At 50.2% G+C, this 22,637-nt stretch overlaps 1 protein-coding gene across 1 annotated transcript in view; it reads left to right on the top strand.

Moving 5' to 3' along the window:
* The window catches only part of WRN (WRN RecQ like helicase), a 187,958-nt gene that overhangs the window by 37,561 nt on the left and 127,760 nt on the right, over window positions 1-22,637 (top strand). Inside the window, 4 exon segments of the mRNA XM_044278366.1 lie at window positions 1,744-1,927; window positions 9,267-9,318; window positions 12,488-12,629; window positions 21,563-21,638. Of these exon segments, the coding sequence (XP_044134301.1) occupies window positions 1,744-1,927; window positions 9,267-9,318; window positions 12,488-12,629; window positions 21,563-21,638 (454 nt within the window).

The raw sequence follows: 22,637 nt of genomic DNA, 5'->3' as shown, positions 1-22,637 counted from the left end.
GATGTAGTCATGCCTTTTTACTGCACGTTCCGTGGCTAGGCTACGAGACTCGCCACGCCAGGCTGAGCAAGTGTGCTGTCACGACTGTTGATGGTTCTATTCTTCCTCCTCGAGGCAGGATTTTTTTTTTCTCTAATCTTGGTCTGGTCGAGCAGTGTTGCTCCTCCGTCAATACACGGTGGTTGACGGAACTCCACCGCCGGTGATTCTCATATCGTCTCTACTTTTACCTATCCAATTTGTTGTTTCCTTGGCTTGCGGTTGGACATGTCTCATTCAGGTGCTCTTTTCTCGGTAGTTTATCAGCCAGCTTCTCAGTCTCCTCACAAGCCTCTTCGGCTCGGGGGACATTGGTGGACCACTTACCGTTTCCGTGGAGCGTTTCCCTTTAGCAGGGGTGGATCCGGCAGTTTCTCCATACCGTCCTCCTTTTACCGTCTTGGGATCTGACCTTAGTCCTTTCAGCGCTCCGGAATTCTCCCCTTAAACCCTTGCGGGAGATGTCACTCCGACTCCTGTCCTGGAAGGTGTTTTTTTCTTGTGGCTATCACATCCATCAGATGGGTGTCCGGGTTGGGGCACTCTCTTGCAGAGAACCTCCTGGTTCTAACAGGGATAAGCGGTTCCCCGGCCCGTTCATTTCTTTCTCCGACGGTGGTCTCTGATTTCCATTTCAATGAAGAAAGTGTCCTTCCATCACTGTGTCCCTCCCCTTCACACCCTAGGGGAAGGGAGTTAGGTCATTTGGACGTTGTCAGGGCTCTGACTATTTATTGCCAGCCTCCAGTTCCTTCCGGTGTACGGACTCTCCTTTTTTGTCATCCTGGAGGGTCCTCGCAAGGCATTGGCTGCCTCCAGGGTGGCAATTGCACATCTGCATTTGCTTAAGCGTACTGCACCTGGGGCAGGGTTCTGCCCTTAGGTGTCACGGATCACTCCACCAGAGCTGTGGGCGCTCTTGGGCTTGGAGGATTCAAAATTCGGCTGCGCAGTTGTGCAGGGTGGCTACTGTCGTTCTTACACGCATTCACAAAATTTTGCCAGATGCATACTTGTGCATCGGCGGGCGCCGCCTTTGGACCCCTTGGTCTTGCAGGCGGCAGTTCTTAGTTACCTGCAGGGGCGCTTGCTCCATGGGTCTGTGGTTTTCCCTCCCTGCGGACTGCTTTCGGACGTCCCACGGTCTCTGTGTCCCCCAATGAATATGGGCGGGAAAACAAGATTTTTATAAAACTTACCAGTAAAATCTCTTTCTCGCTCTTCATTGGGGGACACAGCACCCACCCAGTATTGTTGTTCGGCCACAGTTGTGGCTGTTGCTGGTTAGAAACTGGTTTGGTTCTTGGCATTGTTTCTGTTACACGTTTTTTGTTGGTTTTCTTGCTTCTCCTACTGCTTCTCTTAAACCGAGGCTCTCTCTCCAGGCTAGAGGGGGTATAGCTGCCAGCTAACAGCTTTTACTAGTGTTAACGCCTCCTAGAGGACATGGCTATACCCACGGTCTCTGTGTCCCCCAATGAAAAGCGAGAAAGATTTTCTCGTACATTCCATTGGGGGGCACAGACCATGGGTATAGCTTAGAGGTATTAGTAAGAGGGACACTATGCAAATACAAAAGAGAGCTCCTCCTCCTTGGGCTATATCCCCAGGCTCCACCAGGAGGAACTCAGTCTTTGCTTAGTGTCCGGTGAAGGCGGATAACACTTGTATTGATTCTACTCCGGTTTGTTATTTTCTTTCTAGATGGGGACACAGGACGGGATAACGCGTTCCTGGTCCCCCGTGGAGTGCCCGCCACCGTCTTGGGGACGCTGCCTCCATTTTCCCCCAAGAAGACAAGTGGATCCGGGCTCGACCTGTTAGCTCCGGCATCCTACCAGCCCCTGGGTCACCTGCTGCTGCCCTCCATCCAGAGCACTGTACTCAGGTGAGTCAGATGTCTGAAGAGGTGAGCCCAGCTTGTCCTGAACAGAGGGAGAAGACTGCAGGAGCAGATAAGTATGCTTATCCCTCTCTGCTCCCTCCCCCCCCCCCCCTCCCTGCCTGATACCTATGGGCCGCCTGGGTGAACTGGGGAATTGGGTGTTATTTCTGTCTGGAGGTGCTGGGCATCTGGAGGCACTATACTGAGTGGTATCTTCCCTGCTGGGACTCTCAGCCCTCTCGACTCCCATGGAGGTTTTTTCTATGCGGCACGACTGTTTGCGGCGCCTGGCCGGCGCTGCTTCTACCATTCCGCAGCGGCAGGCCTCCCGCTTAATTCGGGGGCCTCCGACACCACTTCAGGAGGGTGTTGTACCTTCATTAACCCCCGCTGCGCCGCGTTCGGCAACGGGGGGCATTTTTTCATATAGCGCAGGGAGCGGAGCACGCGCTCTTTTCACACTTCTATGACGCGTCCTGGGGGCGGAGCCTTAGAGTTTTGCTCCGGCTCCTTCCTCCACTTGCTGCTAAGCTCCTCACACCTGTGGCTGCTCCCTGCTCCTCTCTGGTGTTGTTTTCTGTGCCGTTGCTTGGCTGGTAGGACTTTTCAGCTGCAGCTGGTAGATCCTTTTTTTGTGGTTGCCATCATGCCTAAGCCTAAGTCTGCGAAGACCTCTTCTCAGACCCCAATGGGGTCCTGTATGGGGTGTCTTCTTCCACTTTCTGTCACTGGTATCTGTGCCTCCTGCCCTGCCATCACCCTTCTCCCCCTGTCCCTGCGGAGTCTGCTGTTCCCGCTTGGGCATCTACCATGTCCAGTGCGCCGCTGATTTGGCCCTAGTCGCCAAGGCAGCCATGTCCTTTATGGAGCGTGTGGCAGTTTCCAATCCTGTGGCGCCAACCACTCCATCTCCCCTCAGTGGTTCACGCAGAGGACGCCTGACTGCTAAGAGGCAGCGTGAGCGGCAGCATCCCTCCTCGGATGACTCTGCTTCCCCCCCCTCGTCTAGAAGCACGTTCGGACGACTCCCTGTCCCCCCCCCCCCCCACAGGGAGCGCAAGTCTGAAGGGGAATTGTCCCGCTCGGACGAGGTCATAGAGCGGGACCCTCCGCCTAAGCTCTCCACCATGGTGGATAACTTAGTAGAGGCTGTCCGTGACACCTTTAATCTCCAAGGGGATTCTCCTCCTTCCACTAGACGGGAGTTCGCCCTTTTTCCCCCAAAAAGCCGGAGGCTGCCGCGTTTCCTGTCCATGAGGAATTTTCCGCGGTCATATCCAGGGCCTGGGACCGTCCTAATCAAAAGTTTTCTGCCACCAAACGCATGGATACGCTTTATCCTTTTCCGGCTGACCGTGTGGAGAAGTGGTCTTCTCCCCCTAAGGTGGATCCCCCGGTGGCCAGGTTAGCCAAAAACACGGCCCTCCCCATCCTAGTTGGCTCATGTCTGCAGGACTCTGTGGACAGGCGCCTAGATTCTCTTTCCAAATCCATTTTCTCACTGACGGGCACGTCCCTGCAACCTGACTTTGCCTTGGCATGGGGGGCCAGAGCCCTCTCGGTGTGGTTGCAGCGCCACCACCAAGACCTGGCGGAACAAGATGCGTCTGCTGACACACTGGATTTGGTTCTCCAGATGTCTCAGGCTTCCAAGTTCCTTTGCGAGGCTTCCATGGACATTGGCTCCCTCTTTGCCCGCATTTAAGCCCTCTCGGTCATTCAGCGCAGAGAGGTCTGGTTGAAGGTGTGGGATGCCGACGCTTCTTCCAAGCATTCCCTTGCTAACCTCCCTTTTGAGGGTTCCAGACTTTTTGGGGCTCAACTGGACGAGTTCATCTCTGCCGCTACAGGGGGCAAGAGCACTCATCTTCCCCAACCTAGGTCCAAGCGCCCTTTTCGGACCAGCTCTTCCGGTTCCCGGTACCAGTCCTTTTGCGGCTTCTCTTCTAGCAGGACGTCGTCTGCTTCCTCCGCAGGGGGGGGGTCACAAGACTCCCGCAAGAAGCCCTCCTTCAAGCCCCAGCCTTCCTGGCGCCCGAGGGCACAGTCGCCCCCCCCCCTGCTGCTCCCAAGCAGTCTCCCGCATGAAGGGACGCCCCCACCCCTCGTGTGGGGCCCGCCTGCTCTCTTATCAGCAGGTTTGGAGGGCTCATGTTAAGGACGCCTAGGCTCTAGAAATTGTAACGTTGGGTTACAAGATAGAATTCACGTCCAGTCCGCCGGAACGTTTTTTCCCTTCTCGCGTTCTGGAGGATCCGGCACGAGTATCGGATCTCTTGATGGCAGTTTCTTCCCTTCTGGACCAGGGGGTTATTACCCCAGTTCCCCCAGAGGAACAGGGCACAGGTTTCTATTCAAACCTGTTCGTGGTCCCGAAGAAGGAGGGGTCGGTGCGTCCGATCTTGGATCTGAAGCTGCTCAATAAGTTTCTGCGGGTGTGGAGGTTTCGAATGGAATCCCTTCGCTCCGTTATTGCTTCTCTTCTTCCAGGGGAGTTCCTTGCGTCCGTAGACATCCAGGACGCCTATCTGCATGTTCCTATCGCAGAATCTCACCAACGATTCCTGCGCTTCGCCATTGGTGGCCGCACTATCAGTTTGTCGCCCTTCCCTTCGGGCTAGCGACCGCCCCTCGGGTCTTTACCAAGATCCTAGCGCCGCTCATGGCGCTTCTTCGCACCAGGGGCATTCCTTTGCTGCCCTACCTGGACGACATCCTGATAAAGGCCCCCTCACTTCCGCAGGCCAAGGACAGCGTCCGGATCACTGTTCAGACTCTGGAACAGTTCGGCTGGCTGATCAACGTCCCAAAGTCCTCTCTACTCCCGTCCCAGAAGCTCTCCTTCCTGGGGATGGTTTTGGATACCTCGGCCGCCAAAGTGTTTCTTCCAGTCTCAAAGTCCTCCCAGATCCAGGGGGCTGTGTCGCACATGCTGCGCTCCCTGTGTCTCTCCCCAGTTTCAAACTCGTTCGCTGCAACAGGAGATCCTTTCCCTCTGGGACAAGACCTCTCGTGGTCTGGACGCTCGCATCCGCCTGTCTCTGCGGGTTCGGGCAGCTCTTCCTTGGTGGCTGTCCCCTATGAACCTGACGTCGGGAAGATCTTTCCTCCCATTCTCCTGGACGATCGTCACCACCGATGCCAGTCTCCTGGGTTGGGGTGGCGTTCTCCTGTCCCGCACGGTTCAGGGGGTTTGGTCGGCGACGGAATATAGCCGCCTGATCAACATCCTGAAGCTGAGGGCGATTTTCCACTCCCTCTCCCATTGGACTCTCCTTGCCGGCCGCCCGGTGAGGATTCAGTCGGACAGTGCCACGGCTGTGGCTTACATCAACCATCAAGGCTGGACTCGCAGCCGGGCGGTGATGCAGAAGGTGAGGAGAATTCTCCTGTGGGCGGAGTCGCATGTTCCGGTGTTGTCAGCGGTATACATTCCAGGAGTAGACAACTGGACAGCGGACTTTCTAAGCCGCAACAAGGTGGATCCAGGTGAGTGGTCTCTGCATCCAGATGTATTCGAAGATGTCTGCCTGGCGCCGGTGGGGCCGTCCGGATGTGGACTTGATGGCGTCCAGGCTCAACTACAAGCTCCCGGTGTTCCTGGCTCGCGCCCGGGATCTGAAGGCGTACGGGGTGGACACGCTGGTGTCTCCGTGGCAAGACTTCAGACTCCTCTGTGTCTTCCCTCCACTTCCTCTGCTGCCGAAGGTTCTACGCAAGATCGAGGCTGAAGGGATTCCGACCGTTCTCATCGCCCCGGATTGAGAAGATCTACTGTCTCAGGGCCCGCTCTTCCACCGGAATTTACAGTCACTTCGTTTAACGGGGTGACCGTTGAAACCGCCATCCTGAAGAAGAGGGGGCTCTCGGATACGGTGGTTAGAACCATGATCGGAGCGAGGAAGCCGGCTTCCTCACAGATTTACTATCGTACCTGGAAGGCCTTCCTTGCCTTTTGTGAGAACTCGGGTCTCCCTCCCCTTCATTTTTCCACCCCGATGGTGCTCTCGTTTCTTCAGTCCGGACTCGAGATGGGAGTGTCGCTGAGCTCCCTGAAGGGTCAAGTTTCGGCTCTGGTTGTCTTTTTTTCAGAAGTCCCTTGCTCTCCTGGGTCCTGTGAGGACCTTACTTCAATTCGGCGCATTCGGTCCCTCCGTACGTCCCCCCTTTACCTCCTTGGGATCTCAACTTGGTCCTGCACGCCCTCCAGGTGGCCCCCTTTGAGCCTCTAAGGGAGATCTCCCTGACCTTTCTCACCTGGAAAGTGGTCTTCCTTGTGGCCATAACTTCCATCAGGCGGGTATCAGAGCTGGCTGCGCTTTCCTGCCAGGAGCCTTTTCTGGTTTTTCACCACGTTAAGGTGGTGCTCTGTCTGGTTCCCTCCTTTTTGCCCAAGGTCGTCTCTCCCTTCCACCTTAACGAGGATCTTGTACTGCCCTCCTTTTGTCCTTCTCTGGCAAACCCCAAGGACAAAAGGAGGGCAGTACAAGATCCTTCTTAAGGTGGAAGGGAGAGACCACCTTGGGCAAAAAGGAGGGAACCAGACAGAGCACCACCTTAACGTGGTGAAAAACCAGAAAAGGCTCCTGGCAGGAAAGTGCAGCCAGCTCTGATACCCGCCTGATGGAAGTTATGGCCACAAGGAAGACCACTTTCCAGGTGAGAAAGGTCAGGGAGATCTCCCTTAGAGGCTCGAAGGGGGCCGTCTGGATGTTGTCCTGGCCCTGAAGGTGTATCTGACAGCTACCGCCGTTCAGACTCCCTCTTTGCGATTCCCGAGGGACCTTGTAAGGGTCTGGCAGACTCCAAGGTCACTGTGGCGCGAAGGATCCGCTCGACTATCTCCGCGGCTTATCGCGCTCATGGTAGGATTCCCCTGGCTCGAATTACCGCTCACTCCACTAGGGCGGTGGGAGCTTCCTGGGCAAGGCGCAATCGTGCCTCTGCATCTCAGCTGTGTAAGGCGGCCACCTGGTCGTTTTATCAGTTGCATTCGCTGGCTTCGGCTAATGCTGTCTTTCGCCGGAGGGTTTTGCAGGCTGTGGCTCCTGTTTGACCGTTGGACGTTCCTTCTGGTGGTGCTGATGTTTTTTCCCACCCCATGGACTGCTTTGGGACGTCCCACAATGGAATGTACGAAAAAAAGATTTTTTTGTGAAACTCACCTGTAAAATCTTTTTCTTGTCTTTTCCATTGGGGGACACAGCTCACACCCATTCTGCCTGTTGCATGAGGGGTTCAGTTCAGTTCTGTTTGTGGTTGGACCTCATGGGCTTTGGTCCGATGGCTTCCATTATTTTTTCTTTCTCCTTCTCCTACTGCTTTTGCAACGCCCGAGTTCCTCCTGGTGGAGCCTGGGGGTATAGCCCGAGGAGGAGGAGCTCTCTTTTGTATTTGCATAGGTTCCCTCCTACTAATACCTTGAAGCTATACCCATGGTCTGTGTCCCCCAATGGAAAAGACGAGAAAAAGATTTTACAGGTGAGTTTCACAAAAAACCTTTTACTGGTAAGTTTTACAAAAATCTTGTTTTTTTATTTTCTTATCTGCTAATGAAAAATAAGAAAAAAAAGTATTTTTAGCAGACCTCAGATCGGATGAAACATATTTATTTTATCGTATTTTTCTTTGTTAAAACCTAGGTGCATCTTGTAGGGCGAAAAATACGGTGACTCGTGTGTAATTGTATAGCTTGTGGCTCCTGGTAGTCATACGTTGTTTTTTTTGGGGCTCTTTGTGTATGTAAGGTTGGCCACCCCTGTTATAGATTAACCTCATGGCTGTGGATATCAAAAAATATTTTTATAATGTTTTTTTTCAAAATTCTTGCTTGGTGTGCCTTCTGCAGCTTATCCGTTTCACAGTAGCCCTGGGGAACATAGCAAAGTGCAGAATATTGTTCTGTGATAACTGTCAGACTGTTTGATGCTTCAGTTTATTTTCTGAACAATCTTCTACGCTGATTTATGACCAAATGAAAGGGAAGGGTACTGGGAGGGGTACCAGTTATCTCCGGTACATGGGCTGGCTATAGACATCAGAACTTTATCTGCAAATCTTTGACTTATTTTAGTAGCATCAAAGACACCAGATTCTCTGCAGATCAAACCAGGTTTAGATGGGACTCCCAATGGTCAGTAGATCTTGTGCCTATGGCAAGTTTTACAGCAGGCTTTTTTTCCCCTATATGCACCACAGAAGTGAATACATGGGGACAGATTTAGGGCTCATTCACATGACCGTATCTGTTTTTGCAGATCGGAGAGGCCTTCCCTATGATACAAATGCCTATTCTTTCCTGCAAAAATTATTAGGACATGTTATATGTTCTTTGCTGTCCGCATCTTTTGCGGCCCCGTTGCAATGAATGGGTTCGCATTCGATCCGCAAAGTTGTGAAATGGATGCGGACAGAATAATATGGTCATGTGACCTTATGGAACTGTCTTTGTACATAACAACCAATCAGAGTGCAGCTTTCATTTTGTATTCTGATTTTTCAAAATAAAAGTGGCGTTTTGGTTGCTGTGGGCAGGTTTTCTTTTAGACGGTTTCAGAAATGCTTTCCATAGTGTTTCCCTAATTATAGTGTTTTCAGCCTTTTTTTACTATAATATGCAGACATGAAAGGATGACGGCAGAAAAAGAGCATGCCCACTATGGATTTACCCGCTGCTGGAAGTTTCTTCCAAGCATTTACCCCTCTTTCAGTAAAATATGTTCTCACGTTGCTGATGTCTGATTGTACAAATTTCTAAAGCAATCAGTAAAATGCACTACATTTATTAAGATGTGCTCCAAATATTGTTGTATAGTAGTGTTCAAGCCATGAAGCCACATTGATAAATTTGGCACACTTTAAAGGGAACCTCTCACCATGAAAATGCAGAGCAATCTGCAGGCAGCATGTTATAGAGCAGGAGGAGCTGAGCAGGTTTTAAAGGGAAAAGATGAATTAAAGCTTCTAATTTAAACATTAAAACCTCAGCTGTTGTCAGTGATTGACAGCTATCTATGTATGTCCATTTATACAGGAAAGGCTGCCAGTCACCAATAAGTCTGTCCACTTGGTCAGCTGAGCTCAGAATGAGCTAGGATTTTAATGCATTAATTTACAAGTTCTTCTGAATCTTTTCCCACAAACTGTATATCGATCTGCTCAGCTCCTCCTGCTCTATTCTGCGCTGCCTGCCGATTACACTGCATTGCATGCTGACAGGTCCTCTATAAACCACTGATGTGTGGATAGACGCTTTCTCCTCTGTGTCTTCTCTTGTTCACGATATGTTTACCAAGACTTTTTCTATTACTTTTCATCAAATTACAGGAAAATGAGGAACCAGAACTAGTTATATATTTGATGATGATGAAGAGTTTGAGACTGAGATGCTCAAGGTAGGAGTATTCATTGGTTCTTCTCCCAGTGAGACAGTTACTGTCTATGTGTACCGATTACAGAAATGTATTAATACAGAACCCTTCTAGAACCCGTGAGACCTAGCCAAAGCATAAGGGCCAAAGGAAAGGAAAATAAAGGAAAATATATTCCATTGCATGTTTCATTTGACCCTGCTTTTTATTACAACACAATGCATGCAGCATATGCTACAGATTCATTGATATGAGTCTCCACATTATCTGCCAGCTACAGATACCGAGCTCCTCCCTATTCTGCCATAATGCAGCTCGTCAGCCTTTCTGCTGCCTGATGTGAAAATTGAAAATGGCATACCCCAAGTGATGCCACCTGTAGTGCCAGTACATGTAATGTCCCACTCCCCATAGTGTCCATATGTATAATGAGTTTGGCCCATGTATTATAATGCCCCCCTGTAGTGGTCTGGCCTGTATTATAATGCCCACTCCCCTGTAGTGTCCCCTGTAGCTTACAGCTCCCTATAGTGCTAGTATGTATAATACTCTCCCCCTCCTGTGATGACCCCTGTATTATAATGTCTCCTTGTAGTTCTCTCTTTAGTGCTAGCATGTATAATGCTCTCACTCCCAAAGTAGTATAATGCCCGCCTGTAGTGGTAGTATATATATTGCTCCCTCCCTCGTCCTTTAGTGCCCCAGTATTCTAAAGCACCTTCTGTAGTGGTAGTATATATATTGGCCCCCTGTATTAGTAGTATATATAATGCCCCCTCTGTAGTGGTAGAATATATAATGGCCCGTGTGTCTTGGTAGTATACATAATACTACTAGTACATAAGTCTTAGTTGCCCAAAGCAACCAATCGGAGCTCAGCTTTCAGTTCCTACAGGGCTCTGAAAAATGAAAGCGGAGCTCTGATTAATTGCTATGGACATATAAGGCTACTTTCACACTCGCGTTTGGTGGGGATCCGCCATGGATCTGCACAGACGGATCCGTTCACATAATACAACCGTCTGCGTCCATTCAGAACAGATCGTCCATTCAGATTATCTTTAACATAGCCAAGACGGATCCGTCTTGAACACCATTGAAAGTAAATGGAGGAAGGATCCGTTTTCTATTGTGCCAGATTATATCATAGAAAATGGATCCATCCCCATTGACTTACATTGTGTGTCAGAACGGATCAGTTGGGCTCAGTTTCGTCAGATGGACACCAAAACGCTGCAGAGCGGAATAGAGACGGAACGGAGGCAAACTGATGCATTCTGAGCGGATCCTTTTCCATTCAGAATGCATTAGGGAAAAACTGATCCGTTTTGGACCGCTTGTGAGAGCCCTGAACGGATGTCGCAAACGGAAAGCCAAAACGCCAGTGTGAAAGTAGCCTAAGACAGATTTACTATTAGGCAATTTGATTTGGAAATATTAGAGGCGGGCTACTTTTTCGTGGGCCTCCCTATATAATGGCCCCCCTATAATGGTTTTACAATGGTCCTCCTTTATACATGGTCTATATAAAATGCACCCCCTGTAGTGCCCCAAGTAGTGCCAGCATATATATAAAAAAGCAAACTAAATACTTGTGTTCCGCTCTCTGCCGCCATCTGCATTGCATGCTACAGGCCTGTTCCCCCTCCCAACTTCTTTTGGCCTCAGTTGCCATGGCCCTCCTGTTCTCAGTGGAGAGCTCATCCTGCAGTTCTTCTCCATGCTGTTGGGGGTTGAAGGACCTGTGATGATGCTCTGTTCTAGTCTCCGTTCCTTTACTAGATGTACAGGCCTTGTGATGATGATGATAATGTCATCATCGGTCCTTGCAGAAGCTCCTATCTAACCTGGGAACTACACCATGCTCTGCGCAGTTCCTTTACTGGATGTACAGGACCTGAGATGCTGAACATGATGTTATCACAGGTCCTGGCAGATGCCCTTATCTAACCTGGAAACTATACCATTATTTGTGCAGTTACATTACTAGATGTACAGGTTCCCAGCCTGCCTCTGCTCTTATTGCCCCAGCCCAGGCCTCCTTACTTCTCTGATATATATTAATTAAAAAAGCTTAGCATTTCATAAAATTCCCTACTCATGTCTTGTTGCCAGCGGTGTGATTCTCCTCTATCTGCCCAGCGCCTCCCTGCTTAGTTAGCAACTCCTGGGCAAATAAAGGAGTGCATGGCTGCAACGATCAGTGCAAACAGTGGAGGCAACTAAGCCAGTTTTCCTTTACGCCAGTTTTGATAAATCTCCCCTGTAATTGTTGAGCATTTCTGTATGTCAGCACTGATCGCTGCAGTACTGTTCGACTGTATTTGGCATACTCCTTCCCAATAATTGCCTCCGTCATTGGTCTGTGTAGCGGGGCCTTTACAGTTATATCTATAATCATCATTCACTTTAACAAAGGAGCTTTATACATAAAACCATAAAGTTTTTGTAAAATTGCTTTAATTTTATTTCCAACTTTTGAATCAATAATAGAAAATTAGTTGCAAAATTGTATACTTTCTTTTAAGGCAGCCTTATAATAGGTGGTAACTGCTTCTTAGGCTACTTTCACACTAGCGTTCGTCGGTCCGCTCGTGAGCTCCGTTTGAAGGGGCTCACGAGCGGACCCGAACGCAGCCGTCCAGCCCTGATGCAGTCTGAATGGAGCGGATCCGCTCAGACTGCATCAGTCTGGCGGCGTTCAGCCTCCGCTCCGCTCGCCTCCGCACGGACAGGCGGACAGCTGAACGCTGCTTGCAGCGTTCGGGTGTCCGCCTGGCCGTGCGGAGGCGTGCGGATCCGTCCAGACTTACAATGTAAGTCAATGGGGACGGATCCGTTTGAAGATGCCACAATATGGCTCAATCTTCAGGCGGATCCGTCCCCCATTGACTTTACATTGAAAGTCTGGACGGATCCGTACGAGGCTATTTTCACAGTTAGCTGTTATATGCTAAAATAATGCAGACGGATCCGTTCTGAACGGAGCCTCCGTCTGCATTATTATGATCGGATCCGTTCAGAACGGATCCGATCGAACGCTAGTGTGAAAGTAGCCTTACTAAGTATTTAATGGGGAATTGTGCAGTCTTTCATCATAATCTGCTTCTCCCTGTAATTAACAATATGGTCAGACCAGCCCTCTAATAAAGAATATATAGAATAAGGAATTATTGCTTTTCTTTTTTTTTAGTCTGTAGAGATCCTGGATAAAAGCCCAGAATCATTCTCCACTAGCTTTCCACAAACACTTGTACCGAGTAGTAAAGTAGACCATAATGCAGTGGATGAGGAAGAAGATGAAGGTATAGAAGAGGAGGAGGAAGATGATTGGGGTATGAACATCTATATAAAAGCATTATTTTCTTCTTACATTTGCATGTAAATGAAATTTGCCAGGGTTAGATCAGATGTTGCGCAGCTTGAATGTGCTTAAAATGATCCTAAAGTGGTTTTTATGGGAATCATTTAAAATGGCCACCAGCAACCTATTCTAGACTATAACAGCGAAATTGCAGAATGCCTCGATGGTAAGGTGTGTCTTTTTGCTGATGACACAAAGATTTGTAACAGGGTTGATGTTCCTGGAGGAATACACCAAATGGAAAAGGGCTAGAGGAATGGTCAAAAATCTGGCAACTAAAATTTAATTTTGATAAGTGCAAGATAATGCACCTGGGGCGTAAAAACCCAAGAGCAGAATATAAAATCAGTGATACAGTCCTAACCTCAGTATCTGAGGAAAGGGATTTAGGGGTCATGGTTAAATAGAATATGGCTTGTGCACCAGACTCTTCAGACATCATAAAGTTACCTCAGCATTTGTAGTGATCAGGTTGCCACCTGTGTCTGTCTATACCTGGTGTAAGATTGAGTAAGTAAGACTTAAAACGCAGTTATAGGGACACTTTAAATGGAGTCTTTCACACAGATTCACCCTATTAACCTAATAACAGTGTTATGTCCACGGCATCCCCCCTATTAAAACTGTGCTTACCGTTTGTTGCTTGCTAGCATCGTTGTGGAGAAAAACACTTGTAATCCGCATGCAAATGAGTCTGTGAAGGTGCCGTGTTACAACGGCCGGTGCCCAGGCCCCTGGGTCATTTTCATACGAAGGCACTCCCCCTCCGCCGCGTCTGACTGCCCTTAGTCTCTGTTCTAACCTCCCTCCTCCCGTCCGCAATCCCACGCATGCACCGATGAACGCAATATCGGCGCATTGAATGAGCACTGTCGGGCCGGGGCATCGCAGTTTAGTGTGCGCGTGATTACGGAAGGGAGGAGGGAGGTTAGAACAGAGACTAAGGGCGGGCAGACGCGGCGGAGGGGGAGTGCCTTCGTATGACTCATTTGCATGCGGATGAAAAGTGTTTTCGCGCTCATATCATTGGGGGACACAGGACCGTGGGTATAGCTTGCTGCTGCCACTAGGAGGCGACACTAGGCTGAAAGCTGTTTGCTCCTCCCCTGCAGGCTATACCCCCTCCAGCCTGGAGAGAGCATATCAGTTTTTAGCTTAGTGTCGTAGGAGGCAGACCTCCCTGCTTTGCAGGGTGGCATTATGATTTTTATTTTTCTTGATTTTTTTATTTTTATTTTTTCACAGAATTCCGGATGGGGGTCCAGGGTCGCTTGCGTCCCTGTATCCCCGGGAGGCTGGCCGGTGTACCTTGTTCACCGCCTTGCCCCCCCAAGAAGGCAAAGCGGACCAGGGCAGCCTCGCTCCCCTGCTTCCCCCCCCAGCTACAGGGTCACCCTCTCTCCAGCCCTCCTCTGCCCGGAACCCTGTCGCCTGGTGCCAGCGGTCGTAGGGTGGCCCTGCTGGTGTTGCATCTGAGGGTGAAGACCACAGATGAAGATAGGTAAGTGATTCTTCACCCTCAGCGGCCACCTTCCCCCAGGCTCTCCCTCTCAGTGAGACATCAGCAGCAGGGGGGGCGCCCACATGCTCGGATCCGTCCGATAATCCGGTCAACCCCCAGCTCCAGCGACCCCCCCCGCCGCGTTGTTCGCGTCCGCCGGCACCTTGTCTGCCACCGCCGCCTCAGACTCACCGCCGTCCGCTCCCGGCTCCCTCCGCTTCCTCGCCGCTGCATCGCACGCAGCACTTGGTATTCTGTGCGATTGCAGTCGGCGCTCGTTTTTTGCGGTGCGACATTAGCAGGGCGCCGGGATCCTTGTTACCGCCGCGATGCCTGTAGGGGGGGACTCGCGCTCTCCTGCGGGCAAACATTTTGGGGGGGGGGGGGGGGGAAGCATTAGGCATGCTGGCCGCGGCTGCGGTCACGTGCACGGAGGGGGGAGCGGCGCGATTCCCTCACTTCAATTAGTCTGCCGCTCCCGGGCTGTCAGGGGGCATGGCTTATTCTCCCGCCCTGCAGAAACTTCCTGCTTCTTCCCGGCGCAGCGTGGTGGACACAGGACCTGGGACCTCACTCCGTCTGGTAGGAGATAGATACCCCATCCAGCAGGAGAGCTGACCATGTCTGACCCGGCCACTGACCCCCCTCAGGCAACTTGTAGGACCACTTACTATGCCTGCACAGTGTGTTCAGCTAAATCCCATCGTGGCCAGTCACTGTCACTGTGCTCTGCTTGTCAGAAACCTACGCAGAGCAATCCCCCTAGGGCACAGCAGCCCACAGAAGCCTTAGATCGTCCTGTTCAGGGGGAGCCAGACTGGGCTAGGTCCCTGTCACGGGCAGTGGAGGACCTCTCTAAGATCTCCCATTCCACCCTGTCATTGCTGGGTCGTTTAGTGGAGAAATCACCACCGGTACAATCCGCGCAACCACATTGCACGCCATATATATCCAGCATGGTATTAATTAGACCCCTAAAATAATATTTTATTTGGTATACGTTAAAAAAATCCCTAAAGGATCCACTTATTTAAACTATAAGACATACATACAAAAAGTGACCATAAACCACATCCAAGGAAAATTGTTAAATGGGGTATGGGGAGACCACTGTCCCTAAATCTACCCCTGTCCTAGAGCCCTTTGCCCAGGGAGGGCTCCTGATGGTGGAGACCCCCTGTCCGCGTGCCTATGCTGCTAGCCCTTCCTGCTCCCTATAAGAGGTGAAAAGAGGCATGTGGACTGGTTTTAAAGGTAAGGGATTAGGATATTATATTTGTCAGCTATATGAATAGACTGGATGGGAATTAAACGGATAGGGACACAACAGTGATACAGACAAACACAAAAAATACACAAACATACACTTATTCAGTGTTGGTATTATAACCATACACTGTATAGGGTTGACGTTATAGTCAAACACCTCACTTGCCTCGACGCGTTTCACCCACGTGTAGATTGTGGGATCATCAGGAGGTGTAATTATATATTACATGTGCAAGCCATTATATGTGACTAAAAAGTTGCCAGTATAGGGCTGGGTCACATGGAATCGGTGCTCAGAGATATATGCCGGCTTAGAAGCCTGAATGCACCAGTGAAAACGCTCTACCAGGGGTGAGGACACAAAGATATATTCATATCGATAATAATACTTATGCCTGTTTAGGACTCCATCACGTGTAGATACTGATATCCACATCTATATCCACATCCTATATGGGACAGGAAACAGATGTATACCACAGTCAATTTCAATGTATACACATCTAGATATAAACGCATTTACTGGTAAGTGTAAACTCACGGTTTGGTGGGTATAATTGACCTCTGTTGGTCCCCTGTCATGGTAGCTTGACAAGGCACACACTATAGATAAAGTGCATCATTAGTGGTAGGCATTGTTGCTAATACTCACAGAATATATATAGAGTTCGTGAGTCCTCTAGTTACAGGTATGTCCTACTTACATGGTGGAGTCTCTGCTGTGATCCATGTCCCCCCTGGTAGGCGAATTTCCACTGGTGCGTCGGCTGTATTTAAAAGAGCCGCCGCATCACGTCACTGGTAGCTAATTGGACGCAGGCTCTGCTCCATTTCCTGCTCATGGAACGCACATGCGTTCCAACTACCGGAAGTGCTCGCTCCTGTGGGCTGGTTTACTCGATCTCAGCCAGCATCTCCTTCCTGGATGCTGGAACGCACGTGCGTTCCAAGGGGCTACTTCCGGTCCTGCAATCTTGCGACCTAACTCCCTACAGTTTCTTTATATATAGATGGGTATGTGATCATACAAGATGCAGTACGTATCATATGATAATCACTCCCCGATAGCTCAGTCCCACCTAGTCCTTAATCCTGTTCAGGTATATGACTATTTAGCCTATCATGGCTCTGATGGGACTTGGCAGGTATAAATTGCTGTTTCATGCTGTCATTCACACATGCATGGCCATCATATATATATATAATCATGGCCATGGTGTATGACCCCACAGCATATAGAAATTGTCAACAGTATCGGGGTAGGTGCATATATTGGGCACCCAAATCATATGATGCCTCATATTAACAGTATAGAGCTCGTGATGTAAACACTTAAAGATATGTATTCCGGCATATGGCACAGTAGATTTTTATATGTGCATCCTATAGAGAGGTAACCAGAGTGCGTGGTTAACCTATGGACAGTGACCCGATGTTGCGTCACTTATGTCCAATCTGATATGTTATTTTCATGCTTCACGCATGTGGTCTAATCTTCGGTACATTTCTTATCTTCACATGAAGCCAGGCTTTTTGGAACAGAAATAGGGATATTACGGGCACTGTCATATCTCATAGAAAACAGGAAAATGTCAACCTTTCATTAATGCCAGTGGGTGCCTGAGAGTGAAATCTGTGTATCCACACACATTCCTTCTGCAGGATTTTCTTATCCCAATTTCCACCTCTGGGTGAAGGTGGTATGAGCTCCAGAACGGAGAATTTTAGACAGAGAGGGTCCCCTCCATGTATATCATTAATGTGGGAAGCCACTGGAGTGACTTTTTTATTAATGACATCATATTAATGTTCACAGACCCTCCTGCGTAGTTCCCGTATCGTTTTCCCTATGTACGCCACCCAGAGGCAGACCTCCTAGTAAGCATCCCAGAGCAGGCACCCGTTCCTCCTCTGACGCCTCAGCATCCCCCCCCCCGCTCCTGGCTCCCAGTCACAGGCGTCCTCCCTGTTAGGCGACGCACTGTCAGAGGGAGAGCTTGGGGGTTCGGATGCAGATGTGGATCTGGAGCATTCTTCTCAGATTGTGTCCAACCTCCTGCCCGCTGAACTCGAGTTGTCGGCGCTCCAAATTTCTCATGCGGGGAAATATCTCTGTGACGCGGCACTGGATGCTGGGTCGATGGTCGCCCATGCCTCAGCTCTCGCCACTTCGATCCGCCGGGAGTTGTGGCTCAAGGCCTGGAAGGCTGATTCTTCCTCTAAACGCTCCTTCTTGAAGCTTCCGTTTTCTGGGACTAGGCTTTTTGGGGCAAAACTGGATGTGATAATTTCAGAGGCTACGGGTGGGAAAAGCACCCATCTGCCCCAACCCAAAGCGAAGCGGCCCTTTCAGTCCAGATCCGCTTCTTCACGCTTCCAGTCCTTTCGCCGTTTTTCGGGCACCCGTTCGGCGCCCACCTCTGCGGCGGGACCGCCTAATCAGGATCGGCGGAAGGGCCCGTCCTTTAAGCCCCAGCAGGCCTGGCGTCCGCGTACTCAGCAACCTCGCACAGCCCCAAGTAAGCAGCCTTCAGCATGAAGGTTTGCCCCCACCCTCTCAGGTGGGGGGCGTCTTCTCCGGTTCCAGGAGATTTGGCATGCGCATATTCCGGACGCATGGGCGCTCGAGGTAGTCTCATCAGGCTACAAAATAGAGTTCAGGTCCCTTCCCCCCAATCGTTTCTTCCTTTCCCAGCCTCCCAGGGATCCCACCCGGGCCGCGACTTTTTTGCACGCCGTCCAGTCACTGCTCGTGCGAGGAGTGATTTCTCCGGTCCCTCCGGAGGAGCGGTTTACAGGTTCTTATTCCAACCTGTTTGTGGTCCCCAAGAAGGAGGGCGATGTGAGACCGGTGCTGGACCTCAAACTTTTGAACCGTTATCTGCGGGTTCAGAATGGAATCTCTCCGTTCCGTGGTGGCTTCGCTGGTGCAGGGGGAGCACATGGCGTCATTGGACGTGCAGGATGCGTATCTCCACATCCCCATCGCCACGACACACCGTTTCCTCCGATTTGCCATCCAGTCGGAGCACTTCCAGTTCGTCGCTCTGCCGTTCGGTTTGGCGACGGCCCCGCGGGTATTCACGAAGGTTCTGGCCCCCCTTCTGGGGATTCTGCGGTCCAGAGGCATTACCCTTCTCCCATACCTGGTCGACATTTTGATCAAAGCCCCATCAGCGTCGCAATGCGCAGAGAGTCTTCGGATTACGATGAGCACGCTCCCTCACTTCGGGTGGATTCTCAACAGGCAGAAGTCATGCCTGTCTCCTACCACTCGGATCAGGTTCCTGGGCATGACTCTGGATTCCGAGGCTGCCGTGGTATGTCTCCCTCTGGACAAAAGATCGGGCATTCGGGATGCAGTGCGTCTGCTCGTTGGGCGTCGCAGGGTGTCGATTTGCAGCTGCATGAGAGTTCTGGGTCTGATGGTGGCCTCATTCGAGGCGGTTCCGTTCGCCCAGTTCCACACCAGGGTGTTTCAGAGGCTCATCCTGTCCTCCTGGGACAAGTCCCGGGATTCACTGGACCTCAGGATCTCGCTGTCTCAGCCCGTTTGCGAGGCTCTCTCCTGGTGGATGGTTCCGGACCACCTGTCTTCGGGGAAGTCGTTCCTGCCGGTGTCATGGACGGTGATTACGACCGACGCCAGCCTCCGCGGTTGGGGAGGGGTCTTCGGTACCCGGACAGCCCAAGGAGTCTGGTCTCTGTCTGAGTCCAAACTGCCCATCAATATCCTGGAGCTCCGGGCCATCTACCTTTCCCTCTGCCATTGGACCAACGATTTGCGGAGCCGTCCGGTCAGGATACAGTCGGACAACGCCACAGCGGTTGCCTACATCAATCACCAGGGGGGGACGCGCAGCGGAACGGTGATGGACGAGGCCGCGAGGATTCTGCAGTGGGCGGAAGCCCATGTTCCAGTGATCTCGGCGATCTTCATCCCGGGAGTGGACAATTGGACGGCGGATTTCCTCAGCCGAACGACGGTGGACTCGGGGGAGTGGTCTCTCCACCCGGAGGTGTTCGAGGACCTTTGTCTCCGGTGGGGTCGCCCGGAAGTGGATCTAATGGCATCTCGGATGAACCACAAACTCCCGTGCTTCCTGTCTCGCGCAAGGGACCCGATGGCTTACAACGTGGACGCTCTCGTGGCACTGTGGGACGACTTCAGTTTTCTGTACGTGTTCCCGCCGCTGCCGCTCCTACCGCAGATTCTTCGCAGAATCAGGATGGAGGGTTTTCAAACGCTCTTGATTGCCCCAGACTGGCCGCGCTGAGCTTGGTACTCGGAGCTCGTTCTTCTCCTGGGGGACGCGCCGTGGCCTCTTCCACTCAGGCCCGACCTGCTCTCACAGGGCCCAGTCTTCCACCAGGGTTTACATATGCTGCGTTTGACGGCGTGGCTATTGAAACCTTCCTGCTGAAGAAAAGGGGTTTCTCGGATGCGGTTGTTCGCACAATGATTAGGGCTCGGAAGCCCTCCTCCGAGAAGATCTACTATCGAACGTGGAAGTCTTTCCTAAAATTCTGTGAGGACAGGGGCCTCCCCTCTAGGAAGCTTTCCCTCCCTACGGTTTTGGCCTTTCTTCAGGCGGGTTTGGAGCTGGGTCTGGCCTTGAGTTCGTTGAAAGGGCAGGTTTCGGCACTTTCCATATTTTTCCAGCGTACGCTGGCGGTACTGGGCCCGGTCAAGACCTTCATGCAGGGTGTTGCGCACACCGCGGTCCCATATCGGCCGCCGTTGCATTCCTGGAACCTGAATTTGGTGCTGGTGGCACTTCAGTCCGAGCCGTTTGAACCCCTGCGAGAAGTCTATCTCCGCATGTTGTCATGGAAGGTCGCGTTCCTGGTTGCCATTACTTCCATACGTCGGGTGTCAGAACTGGCGGCGCTGTCGTGCAAGGAGCCCTTGGTGTTCCATCAGGATAAGGTGGTGCTCCGGACGGTGCCGTCGTTTCTGCCAAAGGTGGTGTCGGCTTTCCATGTCAATGAGGACATTGTCCTGCCATCGCTTTGCCCTAAACCTTCCCATCCTAGGGAGATGGCGCTTCACCGATTGGATGTGGTGCGGGCCTTACGGATCTACCTGGCGGTGGTGGCCTCCTTTAGGCGAGCGGACTCCCTGTTCGTGATTCCGGAGGGTCCTCGTAAAGGTTTGGCGGCATCCAAGGTGGCGATTGCTCGGTGGATTAGATTGGCCATTAGCGAGGCCTACCGCTCCAAGGGCAGGGTCCCTCCCCCCGGTATCACGGCTCACTCTACCAGGGCGGTAGGGGCTTCTTGGGCGCACCTTCACCACGCTTCGGCGTCTCAATTGTGTAAGGCAGCTACTTGGTCTTCGTTGCACACCTTCACCAAGTTTTACAAAGTGCATTCTTTCGCATCAGCGGATGCTGCTCTTGGCCGCAGGATCTTGCAGGCCGCAGTGTAGTGTCTCTCCTGAGGGAGTTGGGGCCAGTGGTTATCCCGCCCCGGGGACTGCTTTAGGACGTCCCACGGTCCTGTGTCCCCCAATGATATGAGCGAGAAAACGAGATTTTTGTGAACTCACCTGTAAAATCTCTTTCTCGCTTTATTCATTGGGGGACACAGCACCCACCCATTATTTTTTTGTTTCTACTGAGGCCAATGGTCCGAGTTGCCGGTTGGGACTGGTGTCTGGTTCGGTTGTTTGTTGGACTGTGGTCTTTCCTAGTTATGTTTTGTTTCGGTATGTTTTCTCCTACTGCTGAAGCACAAACTGATATGCTCTCTCCAGGCTGGAGGGGGTATAGCCTGCAGGGGAGGAGCAAACAGCTTTCAGCCTAGTGTCGCCTCCTAGTGGCAGCAGCAAGCTATACCCACGGTCCTGTGTCCCCCAATGAATAAAGCGAGAAAGAGATTTTACAGGTGAGTTCACAAAAATCTCGTTTTTCTCCACAATGATGCTAGCAAGCACAAACGGTAAGCACCGTTTTAATAGGGGGGATGCCGTGGACATAACACTGTTATTAAGTTAATAGGGTGAATCTGCGTGAAAGACTCCCTTTGGATGGTATCTTTGCTGGGTCCAAGACTTGAAAAAGCCTTTGGTTACAATCACATGGTAAATGTGCAAATGGTATTCACTTAATTTTTTAAATTTTTTTTTAAAGATCCAGCTCTTCCCGAACCTAATGTGCATCAAATTTCTTGCTTGAAAACGTATTTTGGCCATTCAAGTTTTAAACCGTAAGTATGATGGAGGGAGTTATTAAAAAAAAAACACACAAGATTTTGGCATGAGTTTTAATGTCAGCTCTATCAGCACATCATTACCAGCAAAAGCTCATTTAGTTTTTCAGCTAACAAGTGAAGTTGGAGTTCATGATCAACAATCCTCACATGACCATATGTATTTTAAGGTCAGCAAAACACAGATCCTCAAAAAATACAGATACAGATATGCATAGTTTTACTTGCTTTTTAATACTGAAAAAAATGTAAAAACCTTTAAAAAATAAAATCTTTTGATCGCTATATTGTGACCCCCTAAAACTTTTTTGTAGTTATGTGTACAGGGCTGTGTGAGGGCTCATATTATCTGGGGTGATCTCTACTTTCCATTGATACTATTTTGCGGTGTGTACAACTTTTTGATCAGTTTTTATAAAAAAATTTGTGATCTGACGAGTGCAGGTACAATCACCTTAGAATAGCCCATGACATTATTTAATTGACGTTATTTAATTTTTTGTGGGTGGTTAAGTGACAAAAAACTAACAAATGGCCATTTAGACTTTTTTTTTCCATTTCGCAATTTGCTGTATAAGATGCATATTTTAATAGTATGTGCATTTTCGCATGCAGTAATGCCCATGATCTGGATTTTTTTTTTTTTTTTTTACATATTTTTATTTACATTTTGTGGGAAAGGGGGTGATTTGAATTTATATATATTTTTTAAACATTTCCCATAGGAAACTATAACAAGCCATCATTTGATTGCTTTTCTCAGATTACACTATTGGGGGTCATTTATTAAGTCTGGCATTTTAGACGCCGGTCTTAACAACCCCTATAACAGTCTTTCTTTTCATTGTCATGTTTGGATATTTGTTGCAGTAATGTATGATCTTTGCTGTCTAACCCTTTCATGACCAGAGTTTTGTGACCAGAGTGTGTCATGACCAGAGTGTGTTTGATCTTGAGGACCAAATCAAAATTTCACTTTTTGGAATGCTGTAAAGG

Source organism: Bufo gargarizans, chromosome 1 (genome assembly GCF_014858855.1).
Source record: "Bufo gargarizans isolate SCDJY-AF-19 chromosome 1, ASM1485885v1, whole genome shotgun sequence".
Lineage (NCBI taxonomy): Eukaryota > Metazoa > Chordata > Amphibia > Anura > Bufonidae > Bufo > Bufo gargarizans.
The sequence above is the reverse complement of the archived record's forward strand: the minus strand, read 5'-3'. Positions and strand labels throughout refer to the sequence as shown.